Consider the following 12,784-nt stretch of genomic DNA (forward strand, 5'->3'; position numbering starts at 1 on the left):
TACTGGCCAATCAAAGTTATGAATTTATATCACATGTTCTCACAGGGGAAACCTGACGTCTGCCTGACGTGAAACAGTCATCCAATGAAAACCTTTCTAATGCTTCTGCGCACGTGTGTTTGGGAATTGAGGCAGTGTGATGTTAAGCTATTTGAAATAGTTTTGTATAAGTTAGTATTACATTTAGTGTGCAAACCCGCTTTAGGTAATTAGCAGACCAGCTCAGTTATTAGAAGACGCCCAAGCCGCTTGTTGGTAGAAAATAAATCTAATAAATTCTAAGAAAGGAAGGTTTTCCCTTCCCAGCCAAAGCTAACTAGCTAAAATCATGCCAGTGTGAGTCTGTGGAAGGTACACAGTCTGCACGTATTTGTTTATCCGTGTCTACACTGAAAACAGCGGGATGCCAGAAATAAAAGTAACACCTCTTGGTAAGAAATATGTTTGCAATACATGCACATCCGTTTGAATAAAACGAACAGAGAACAAAAATCTATTTCAGTTAACCGGCCTCTTTTCGTTTTCAGGAGCTGGTCAGGATGTTGGTCGTAGTTGCATACTTGTCTCTATTGGGGGCAAAAACATCATGCTTGATTGTGGGATGCACATGGGCTACAACGATGATGTGAGTAATTTAAGGAATGACCCTTCTGGTTATATATGCGCTGATGTATGTGGAATTAGTTTCTCCTTTTTATGTTACTAAACGGTGCAGCCAAAGTTGAAAGATGATTTTTATTTCCACAGAGACGTTTTCCAGATTTTTCCTACATAACACAAAACGGGCGTTTGACAGAGTTCTTGGATTGTGTCATCATTAGGTTTGTTAACTTATTAGAATTGCTTATTTATATGTTTTCATAGATAAGAGCTATAATGAATACCTCTGACAAAGAACCTATCTGTCTTGTTCTTGCTCACATTTTCTCTTTTCTCTTTTCTCTTTCATAAAGCCATTTCCACCTTGATCACTGTGGGGCTTTGCCATACATGAGTGAGATGGTGGGATATGATGGCCCAATTTACATGACTCACCCAACCAAGGCTATATGTCCCATTTTACTGGAGGACTTCAGAAAGATCACAGTGGACAAGAAGGGGGAAACCAACTTTTTCACCTCACAAATGATTAAAGATTGCATGAAGAAAGTTGTTCCAATCAATCTCCATCAAACAGTCCAGGTATTGTGTACTTTGGTGTGTTGTTGTGATGTAAGAAATAACTATAATTGTTTTGAATGTCAAATATTTTGAGTGGTGTCTCTAAGTGGATACTACTTATAAATGGAAGTAACAGAAAAAAAGAGTTTGAACTACTTTAGTATTGCTTGATATGTTGTGTTTAGAGAGTGCTTTATGCAATAGAATGAACATGGTTTTCTCTTTTTGTTGCAAAGGTGGATGATGAACTGGAGATCAAGGCTTACTATGCAGGCCATGTGCTGGGGGCAGCCATGGTCCAAATCAAAGTGGGCGCTGAGTCCGTTGTGTACACGGTGGGTCTGATGAAGATGGATGTGACTAATTACATAAATAAATCATTTGGAGGGTTTGTTCTGATATAATGTGAACATTTCTATCTCTTTTATTCCAGGGCGATTATAATATGACACCTGACAGGCATTTGGGGTAAGGCCCGATTAGACTTCTATAAATGACGAGTATTTGATTTCCTCAATGTTAGCTGTATGCTTCCCAGACCCTAATTACCATGTGTTTTCCAAAGTGCTGCGTGGATTGACAAGTGTCGTCCAGATATTCTGATCACAGAATCCACATATGCGACCACCATCCGTGACTCAAAGCGCTGCAGAGAAAGGGACTTCTTGAAGAAAGTTCACGAGACTGTTGAAAGGGGAGGAAAGGTGATAAAACAACAAAACCTACTGAAAATAAGAGAAACAGTCTCTGTCCTGTAAAGTGCCATAACCTTTTTTGCATCGTAGTCCTTTATACTAAATGAGTATCTGTGTTGTCAGGTCCTTATCCCAGTGTTTGCTCTCGGAAGAGCACAGGAGCTCTGTATTCTCTTGGAAACATTTTGGTAAGAGTGTACTGTAGTGTCTCTCTCTCTCTCTCTCTCTCTCTCTCTCTCTCTCTCTCTTTCTCTTTCTCTCTCTCTCTCTCTCTCTCTGCATGTGTGCGGTCTGGAGATTGACAAGCTTTCTAAAGCCAAACTGTATTGCCTTTGATTGATGATTCCTTGAAACAGTGTGTTATGTTTGTTTCCAGGGAAAGAATGAACCTCAAGGCTCCCATCTACTTTTCAACTGGCCTAACAGAGAAGGCAAACCATTACTACAAGCTCTTCATCACGTGGACCAATCAAAAGATCCGCAAAACCTTTGTGCAAAGAAACATGTTTGAATTCAAACACATAAAAGCTTTCGATCGTTCCTATGCAGACAATCCTGGACCAATGGTAGGCACACGATTAGCTTTTCATTTAACAATTGATTTCAGATAAATGGTCATTTCCTTTAACCTGACTTTCGCCAGATCCTGTAGTTCGCTGTCTGCTTCACACAAGGATCTGGGACTTCTCGATAGGAGATGTATTTCTGAAGGCGGGTCCTTGTAAAACATCCTCGCATGTGATTTGATAAACCACTTGCCTGTTATCTTGAATGACGTGCTAGGCTTCTTCAAGTTCTTGCCAAACCCGGTCGGAAGAAGAGTAAAAACATCCTTGCCACCAATAAATGTCTTCAAAACTATTCTCTGAAAGAATGAATACTCGATAGATTCGACAAAACGATTGAAATAGCAGAATCAATGTCAGCACAAGACTCCTCGCTGCGTGCCGCCATTGTTATTTGAATCAAACACTCGCTTCGGCGCTCCTGATTGGCTGCTCATTTTTTGATCACTGGCACAGGGGTTTGGATTGCCCTCGCGTCCAGACCCTTGTGTGGAGCTCAGCGAAACGCCTCTGGTGGAGCATGGCGGAACTACAAGGGTCTGGCGAGAGTCAGGCTACATTTCCTTAGTAGTTAATGTTAACATGTAACATGAACTAAAATGTCATGGCTATAGATGGTATATTATGACATAATTATGTCCTAAACTTTATTTTCCAGGTGGTGTTTGCTACCCCAGGAATGTTGCATGCTGGTCAGTCTCTACAGATATTTAAGAAGTGGGCTGGCAATGAGAAGAACATGGTGAGTCCCTTCAGTGTTGTATCTCTGTAACAATTGTGAAAGAAAATCCTGCACACCGTCCATTACGCATGCATATTTATTTACAACATTTCGGTCATAGACCTTCCTCAGGTGAATATGCATGCGTAATGGACAGTGTGAGGGATTTTCTTTCACAAGTTTAACTGGGTAACCTATTCCGATGCACCTGTCCCTACAAAAGAGGTGTGCAAAAGCGTTTTGTAAACATCTCTGTAACAATTAAACAATTAATCTCAGAGGGAATATAATTACTTTTTAACCACTCTACTTAGGTCATCATGCCTGGTTATTGCGTCCAAGGAACTATTGGTCACAAGATCCTGAATGGCCAGAAAAAGTTGGAGATTGAAGGAAGAGCTACGGTAAGCAGTCGTAGTGTTCCGAGTCATACCGATATTATGATTTAATCAGCAGAAATTGGCCTGCAATTATGTCCAATTTTAAACTGGGTAAAAACCCAGCCTGATCTACCGGCGATTGGATTTCGCCCTGCAGCTCAGGCTGGAAACCTCCACATGTTTCTATCCTGCTTCCATTACAAATCTGCGGAGACCATTCATAAACTGGTTTATCCACCTGTCGCTTCCGTATCATTGGTCTACATGAACTATGTGAACTATGCCTGTTGATCATGCTTCTTTTGCAGTAGAAAATACAGGGCAGACTCCCCAGACTAATGTTCAATCTTAAAAGATTGAGCTTGACCTGGTGATAGCCAGGCTAGTCCAATTTGGTATAACAAGTCCAATGTGGAATATTTGGTAAGAATTACTATAAAAAGTAATTCCACACAGGATATAGTCTTGTGAGTTAACAATGTAAAACATTTCATTGTTACATCTTTTCTTAAAAGAATAATTCAGTTCCTTACTGTTAAAAGACTGAATTCCACATAAATACATTCCAGTAGCGACCTCTTTGGCGGCCTCTCTTGGTCATAAATAGTCCTTACAGAATAGTAAATAATGGTGTAAATGGTATTAAGGGGGACCTCCTGCTTGAGTTGACACAGAATGACGCAAGTGCTTCCTCTTCCCTGATGTCCAGCTGGAGGTGAAACTGCAGGTGGAGTACATGTCGTTCAGTGCCCACGCGGACGCTAAGGGCATCATGCAGCTGATCCGCATGGCAGAGCCCCGCAACATCCTCCTGGTGCATGGAGAGGCCAAGAAGATGGAGTTCCTCAAAGACAAGATTGAACAGGAATTCAGTAAGTTCACGACACGACGTTCAGACTACCCCTTTCACAAAGTTTGTTAATATGTGTGTGATTTGTAGTAAACATACTTTTTGGGTTGATAACTAACTGTACAACTGAAATCACCTTTGTGGCTTAGATAATCGAAGAATTGACTTTCTTATGGATTCCTACATGTCAGTTGCAGTTATGCACCATTTTTTATTTAATTATTTCACAACTCCTTTCGTGGTTTCATGCGGCACGCCTCCTTTGATTCTGTCTTTTGCAGGCGTCAACTGTTTCATGCCAGCCAATGGGGAGACCACCACTGTGGAGACCAATCCCAGTGTCCCAGTGGACATCTCCCTTAACCTGCTCAAGAGGGAGATGGCCCTTGGAGGTAAGAGTTCCACCCAGCCTAATGTACTGTATGCTGCCTGAGGGAGGTGCAGTGTTCTGTTGAGCAGGAGTGACATGTTAACAAAGCTTAAGAAAAGATCTGTGGCTCTTGCAAATGAGACGGTGGTCCATGAAATGGAGAATGTCATTTTATTTCAAAGTGGCCTTAGACACTAACAAGGTCCCTTTGTCATCTTCTACAGCACCTTTTGAAATGAATTGTTCTGCCTGCAAGATCAGTTAATACAGACCTATAATCTGAAATCTGTAGTTCATCTGTATCCAGCACATGGGTGACTTGGTTCATTTTTCCTGTCGGTAATTCTTTTCACGAGTGTCACAGATTCTCTATGTTTTTGAAATTCTCAGGACCATTGCCAGATCCTAAAAAGCCTCGCACCATGCATGGAACCCTTATCATGAAAGATAATGTAAGAATTTCTATATATTTTTTGTCTTCGGTTAAGATTTTATGTATAAAATGTATTTTTTATTAAATCTTGGATTAAGATGTATTGTAAAATGTCACTAGTGTTGGAACACGACATTGAAACTTAGCTTGTGAACTTTAAAGCTTACTGTGTGTGTGTGTGTGTGTGTGTGTGGGTGTGTAGAGCTTGAGGCTGGTATCTCCAGATCAGGCCCTGAAGGAGCTAGGACTGAGTGAGCACCAGTTGCGGTTCACGTGTCGCGTGCAGCTCCAGGACCCCCACAGCGACGCAGACACTCTCACCCGCATCTTCACACACTTAAAGAGGTCAGGAAAGGCCCACATCCACCACATCAGTTACCTATCAGATATTGTTACAGTATTACACCTCAGTGCTCAGAGTAAACATTCAACTCTGGTCTGGCTCTCTGAGCTTCATTCAGCTGCATTAAGTTTTCCAGTTCCCATCTTGGGTCTTGTTGCTCAGTGTCCAAACTCCTCCCCTGCAGCGTGCTGAAAGCCTACACCATCCAGCACCTCCCAGACGGAACGGTCATGGTGGAGTCCATCGTCATCAAAGTGTCCTCCACTGCGGAGGAGCCCAACATCAAGGTCATCCTGCTCTCCTGGAGCTACCAGGTACTCCCAGACCAGCTATGTTGTCCTCGATTTCAGTTCAGACTCTTGCTTATGCTTGGGACACTTCATCGATTAGCATCAAGCTTTGTATCTTTAGAAAACCAGTCATGTTTTTGAATGGTCGTGCATTATTCCCTCAATTTGCCTTGGGATGGGAGAAATATGGATTTCAATGTTGGACTTCCTGCTTTCAATGATGTAAAAATCATCATTTTACATCATTGAAAGCAGGAAGTCCTATTCATGGGTTTCATTGAAATCTGTATTTCTCCCATCTCAAGGCAAATTGAGGGAATGATGCACGACCATTCAAAAACATGACTGGTTTTCTAAAGATACAAAGCTTAACGCTAATCGATGAAGTGTCCCTTTAACAGTTACCACTTCATCTGTCCATCACAAATGTTCATATACTGAAACTGTTAAGTTTCAGACGAGAGGTTTCGCTGTTCATACCAGGGGCTGTCAACCATTGGTCCGCACTCCGCAGCCCACTTGTGGTCCTTGAAAGCATTGCAGATGGCCCCTGACCATGTATTCAATAACTTTCACTATGACTAATTTACCTCACACCCCACAACAGCGGTCTTCAGGTTGCCTCTGAGTCATAATGTTGTTCCCAGGGTCAGTTGAAGACCCCTGTTCTAATACCCTTTATATAAGCCAATGATCCGCATCAATGCAATAATACAAGAGCATACTGTAAACTAGAGAGCCCCCTGATCTTCAGCAATGATTATTGCCCCGGAAAGTGTTTTGCGTGTAAGTGGAACAAGCTTTACAGCCAATGGCACTGCAGTATTCTGCACAGCACAGAGTACCCGAGCCCCCTCGGCTGCCACCATGGTGCGCTTTCTAAACCACAACTCTAGAGATGATGTACAGCATCACTCTCACCTCGCCCCTTCTAGAGATGGAAGGGTTTATTTTGAAGCAGCCGCCAACCCACAGAGGAAAGTTTGTAACATATAACCCGCTCTTGCTATCGACCCAAACATGGTGTAAGAATAAGCTTGTACTGTACTTGACAAACAACACATTGTGGTTATGTTTTTGTGTTATTGGCATTATGGGTTTTTTTGTCATAGTTTTAATGTGTAATCATTGACTTTAGGATGAAGAACTGGGCAGTTTTTTGTCAACCCTACTGAAGAAAGGACTTCCTGCTGGACTGTGAACACATTTTTTGACTATTTTTCTGCTGTTTGTAGACTTTTGTAGGATGGACAGATTAAATACTTTTATACTAAATAGTAGTTATCTTGTCTCTATTATCTTAAACCCAACAACATTCAATGTGTAGCCCTACATAAATTGCACATTACACTCTACTTTATTTCTCTATCCATATTAGTCCAGTCCAATGTGAAGATTCAGTTTATTTTCGCAATGCAAAGCTGTTTGACAGCTGTGGTCTGTCAGTTTAGTTTGAACAGATTACATTCAGAGGACATTGTGACATGGCACAAGTCTTCTCATGACGTACTGATCCCTCTCTCAAAGGCACATGGCAGTCTCATAATAAAATGTGGGGTTTAAAACATCTCTGTTATGAGACCTGGGGGAAATACCCAGTTTCCGTCTGTAAAACAACTAATATCTTATGTTTGAAAACATCATACTTCTATTTCTTTTAGAACAGAAACATGAAGCTGTTTCATTTGTTCAAACTTATGTGGTTTATTTTGGCCGACCATCCATTATACACATAAATTGATGCGGTGAACAATTTCATGTTATTGTGTCTATTTTGGCACATTTCAGTTCCTTTGTCATGGCACTGATTTAAAACAGCACTGTAGGTGTGCCTTTGTTATAGTTACACATTTCTGGTTCAAGCAGGTGCCATAAAACTTTCAGTTTTAAAATACACAATTTCAAAAAGCCACTATATTTATATCAGTTTGACTGCTTGAATGGGAATGTATAGCATTAAATTGATATAGCACATATCACACAGTCTGCTCCAGGGTACAGTAAAAGACAGACGCAACAGAGAGGCTCAGGCAAACTTGAACAGTACTGTACAGACTGAGACATTTTGTGTCTACAAACACTGAAAAATGTCACTTCTTTTGACCATTAATATTTGACTGTTTTTCTGTTGTGAGTCAGGCATGAACCCACAGTGGTCCAACTTGACTTAACTAGGTTTTTGAACTGCCTGACTTCTAAACTTGTCCCAACCACAGACTAGCGTCTAGGTGGCCAACCACAGACTAGCGTCTAGATGGCCAACAACAGACTAGCGTCTAGGTGGCTGGACGCCAAGAGAAAAGTTTCAGGCTCAGAAGTCGGTGCCTATGTAGTAGACCCCGCGCGTCCTCCTGGGCTGCAGCCATCTCAGTCTGGGCATGCTCCACTTGCAGTGGTTGGTGCTGAAGTAGTAGAGCAGCGGGTCCAGACAGCTGTTCAGGCTGACCAGCGCCATGGTGACGCGGCGGGCCTTGTAGATGGCGTCCGCCAGCGCGCAGTTCCGGATGTAGTGCATGCGGCGCAGCAGGTGCAGGAGGTGCACCAGGTGGTAGGGCAGGAAGCACAGCAGCGTGATGGCCAGGATGGCGTAGATGATGCGGCGAGCCTTGCCCGCCGTGCCCGAGCGAATGTGGGCGATGCGGCGGGCCACCAGCGGGTAGCACACCAGGATGATGGCCGAGGGCAGCAGCGAGCCGAACACCAGGCAGAAGGTGCTGTAGGCGCCCAGGCGCCGGTCCCACTCCTCCTGGCTGAAGCTCTCGAAGCAGCGGTCCTCCTGGCTCTCGGGGAAGCCGGCCAGGACGAAGGCCAGCGTGGCGACGGCGTACACCAGCCAGACGGCGGCGCTCGCCAGCACGGTGCAGCGCGTGTTCCGCAGGCGCAGGTAGACCAGCGGGTACGCGGTGGCCACGTAGCGGTCGACGCAGATGCAGGTCATGAAGACCAGGCTGGCGTAGACGTTGGCGTGGAAGACGATGCCGCTGAGGACGCACATGGGCTTGCCCAGGCTCCAGACGTTGTGCCGCCAGTGGTAGTGGATGCGGAAGGGCAGCGTGCACAGGAACGCCGTGTCGGCCACGGCCAGGTTGATGATGAAGACGTCCGAGGCGGTCCTCTGCTTCCTCTTAAAGAAGAAAAGCCAGAGAGCCCCGAGGTTGCCTGGCAAGCCTAGGATGATCACCAAGCCGTAGACGACAGGGAAGAGGTAGAACTGGAAGTCCGCTTTGGAGTCGCAGTCTGCGTCTGAGTTGTGTGTCTGGTTCATCATCGTTGATGACGGCGCTGTGTATAGAGTCTGCGCTTCTGGGGTTATGATCGTCATGGTGATTCAGCTGAAGAAACAAATGGGTTGTTGTGTCAGCACTAGTGTTATTTAATATCATTCACAGAGACATGGCAACAGCTGGATTTTTAAACTTCAAAACATTAAAATTGTACACACTACAACAATTTTCGTTTCAACAATTTACAATCAACGTTTCTCTCCATACAGTTTCTCAGTGAGAGACGCCATGACTTCAAACGTGGTACAGAAAACTAGACAGATATCATAGACATAACCTTCCACAGGAACCCTTTGAACTCTATTTCAGTAAAAAAAAAAAGAATAACCTGCTTGCGATACTTGTGAAAGCATAACCTAGAAGTGGAAGGAAGCTTTAACTTGAACACAGTGGTGTAGTCTACATGATACGCAGGACTACGCAGTATGCCCACGTAAAAAGCATTATCTCAGTATAACCACTTAAGATAGGCAAGGATACATATTAGAGGAAGCTCTAACTTGAACACAGTGGTGTAGTCTACATGGTACGCAGGACTACGCAGTCTGCTCACGTAAAAAGCAAAACTATCTCAGTATAATCACTTAAAATAGGCAAGGATACATATTAACATTTGGGGTTGATCACGGTTTACCCACTACAACTCCCTAGACTCCATCACAGTCTACCCACTACAGTTAACTAGACTTCATCCTTGCTTGAACATGCCCATCAATCAGATATTACAGCCATATGCCACAGGTAAAATACAAGTCTTTTGTCACTTAAAGTAAACAGAAATGTGTACTTACTGTCTGGGCTGTTTCTTCGAACTGTGTCCTTAAAATAGGGTGAACTAACTTTGTCTCACTTTCCATCCACCTGCCTCACTGCAAGCATGTTTGTCACTGAGTAGGAAACAGTCACACTCGGCTGTGGTTAACAAAGGGGGTGGGGGGGCGGAGTGTGGAGAAAACACAAGTGGTTTTATCTGTCTGTGTCTAATTTTGTCTTTAACACTTTATTAACACCTTACCATGCACCTGAAAACTATTTCCATGTTTAGCTATATTCCTTTATTCAGGTAACCCCTAGGTAACAAAAATACGCCATGACTATGAAATTATACAATTTCATGAAAATGTGTCCATAACTGAAACCAGTTAGTCACATGCTTCACTTTGACATTTTTGGACAGCCTCTTTTCATTTTCAGATCAGTTGACTCAGTGATTGGCATATGATTGATCCTCCATGAATTAACATTTAACCCTCAAGTAGTCTAAAACTCCTAAACTAATGTTATCCAAACAAGGGAGGACATGTTTGACCTTTGGCCTAAGTGTCAAGGTCAACACTGATATATTTATAGGTCTAGCTCTCAAAGTGGCAAAGATGGCAAACAAAGAAATTGAGCAGGAAAGCCCCTTACTCTCTCGCTCAAGTCCCATCTTTTAACACTAGATGGCACTGGAAACATAATAAAATAAAAGAAAGCCCTTCCTGTTAGATCTGATACAGCAGAGAATTCACAAAATTCCTTGTGATACAAGACAATAATAAATAGAATTGAGTGATAAAAGACCAGTTTTTGAAGTATTCCAACTTGTTATTGAGTTATTACATGGACTGGCAAACAGAATGTACTGTGTTATTGTAGTATTCATGATATTTTGGATTTGTATTCCCCCACAGTGCATAAATGGTGCAAAAGCTGACTTGAATATCATTTGTTTTTGCAGTGATGGTCTGAATTTGTAAATAGTGTAAATATTTCCCATAACTCCTGTATGTCTGCCTTTCTGGATCAACCTGACTTCATCTCCCTGCCATCTGAGCATGACCCCGTCAGTGACAGTCTGACAAAATCAGCCTGTTTAATGTAATTAATTTGAGCTCAGGGTCCACTGGAAATCCCCCGTCATTCCAACAAGTTGCTAGCGGTTCTGGCTGGGGACTGGGGGTGCATGCAACTATCTCACATCCTTATTTCTCAGAGCGCATTTCACAGGCTCAGGCAGAGTCTCAGATCAGTGTTTTCAGTCACCTGTCACAATGAGTTATAGTAGCATGATAATTATTATTAGTTGTCATTATATACCGACACAGTGGTAGGAGGCACCACGTTTTGTTGTTCCCTGTCATTGTCTTGACAAAAAAGAAAATACATAATGCCTTAAAGACACATTCATATTGTTTCATTCATTCACATATTTGTTTTGGTTTCAATCTGTTTAGGGACTAATATACGTTACTGTTCAATTTTTGGAGACTGTCCAATATTTATGTGCAGATTATCTAAATGCCGGACAGATTTGAGCTTTTTGAGTAAACCACATTTATGTCAAAATCTAGAATGTATTGAATTGACTGCCAGTGCCCCTTTCATCCCAAATGTCTTTGCCTAAGGAGATTTAACCTCTCCGTTGATGTACACAGGATTATCCCACATTTTCAATACATGCTGTAAGTGAATTACTGCTGTGTAAATAGAGGTAGAGAGAAGGCAGCCAATGGGGATTTGATTGACTGGTTATATACAGTAGATGGTAATAAACATCCCTTCATATTGCATTCCCTAGTTTCTCAGTGTTTCTACAAGCTATGTTTAATTGTATATCATGCATGCCAGCATCTGCCTTAACTTAACTTACAGTATACTCTGAACCAACTGCCCCTGTCAATCGTAGATCACCTGATACATGAACAATGTATAAACACTGTCACAGTAATGCTTCCAGTATTGGCATCAGCTAAAATACACCATAAATTAATAACTGGCTGACGAAAAGAGGTTTGTAAATGTAAAATTAGCGCTAACATTTTATCTTGAAGAGGTCAGCTTCAGGGGGCGTACAACAGCATACCTTTCACTCTCCATTATGTCCGATCAAAGTGTTTTTAGTGTGATGTTTTTATGCATTGAGTCCATTTGCCCTATATTTATCCAAGTTGATGTAATGGGACCATATGCAATATTAACACAGGTTTATGGCAAAAAGGTGCTGGCAGGCAGAGAGGTGCCATGTGGTATTTGACATGACAGCCTTGGAGTGAACTGAAGCAGTAACTCCTAATGTGTCGTTACTGGGAGCCGGGACACTTTACCAGCGCGCCTTCCCTTGGGGAGCTGCATGGGGGGCTGGGCGGGGGCTTGTATTGACCCTGTCCCGTTAGTCTTCCATCACAGGCCTACAGTTATGTGCCTGGAGAATGTTCACCAGCACAGTTCATGGAGGTGCGTTTGCAGAATATCATTAGAGAGCTGGAGGTCCGTTCAGTTCCTGCACATTCCTCTAGGTTGTAATGCAAGCACGCCATTGTTCTAATAGGACTTTTATCCACAAGATCATGGCTGTTGCTCTCAAATCCAATACAGCAGCGTAATGTAAATTATATTACTGCTGTGCTGATTTCTGGTCAGGGATTTGACCCATGCAATAAATAGGAGCAGATGGTCTCTCTCCTCCCCCTCACCTCCTGGTAGTCCAATACAGGGTGACTCACTGGAAATCTCTCGAGGTGAAATAAATTCTTTGGTCTCTGAAGACTTGATAGAAAATTCACTTGTGATGGGCTATGCTGAAGCCTCTATATTTCCTCAGCACCTGCTGTCCACTCACCCTTATAGTGTCTCTCTGCTGTGCCATCGCCTAGCAACACCACTCCAGCATCTCTCTGTCTCCCCGTCTCCCCGAACTGGAGTAGGCTAG

General features: G+C 42.9%; 2 protein-coding genes across 2 annotated transcripts; one reads left to right on the top strand and one right to left on the bottom strand.

Moving 5' to 3' along the window:
• Positions 1 to 104: 104 nt before the first annotated feature.
• Positions 105 to 7,084, top strand: ints11 (integrator complex subunit 11). Its single transcript, XM_062541178.1, has 17 exons — positions 105 to 431; positions 528 to 625; positions 748 to 821; positions 954 to 1,182; positions 1,398 to 1,496; positions 1,595 to 1,629; positions 1,727 to 1,865; positions 1,980 to 2,044; positions 2,233 to 2,422; positions 3,081 to 3,164; positions 3,458 to 3,547; positions 4,233 to 4,395; positions 4,655 to 4,765; positions 5,134 to 5,195; positions 5,379 to 5,521; positions 5,704 to 5,833; positions 6,948 to 7,084. Exons 1-17 carry the CDS (start codon positions 404 to 406, stop codon positions 7,008 to 7,010), a joined length of 1,803 nt encoding a protein of 600 aa, XP_062397162.1. The 5' UTR covers positions 105 to 403; the 3' UTR covers positions 7,011 to 7,084.
• Positions 7,085 to 7,517: 433 nt separating this feature from the next.
• Positions 7,518 to 10,010, bottom strand: LOC134088301 (lysophosphatidic acid receptor 6). Its single transcript, XM_062542228.1, has 2 exons — positions 9,885 to 10,010; positions 7,518 to 9,141 (listed from the first exon to the last, which is right to left on the bottom strand). The coding sequence occupies exon 2, from the start codon at positions 9,129 to 9,131 to the stop codon at positions 8,121 to 8,123; it is 1,011 nt and encodes a 336-aa protein (XP_062398212.1). The 5' UTR covers positions 9,132 to 9,141; positions 9,885 to 10,010; the 3' UTR covers positions 7,518 to 8,120.
• Positions 10,011 to 12,784: the final 2,774 nt, after the last annotated feature.

This window comes from Sardina pilchardus, chromosome 7 (genome assembly GCF_963854185.1).
Source record: "Sardina pilchardus chromosome 7, fSarPil1.1, whole genome shotgun sequence".
In the NCBI taxonomy this organism is placed as follows: domain Eukaryota; kingdom Metazoa; phylum Chordata; class Actinopteri; order Clupeiformes; family Clupeidae; genus Sardina; species Sardina pilchardus.

Coding starts and splice junctions, on each gene's coding strand:
- ints11 (XM_062541178.1), top strand. CDS start 404: ATGCCAGAAATAAAAGTAACACCTCTTG. Junction 3,165..3,457: donor CTGGCAATGAGAAGAACATG/GTGAGTCCCTTC, acceptor CACTCTACTTAG/GTCATCATGCCTGGTTATTG. Junction 5,522..5,703: donor ATCTTCACACACTTAAAGAG/GTCAGGAAAGGC, acceptor CCTCCCCTGCAG/CGTGCTGAAAGCCTACACCA.
- LOC134088301 (XM_062542228.1), bottom strand. CDS start 9,131: ATGACGATCATAACCCCAGAAGCGCAGACTCTATACACAGCGCCGTCA.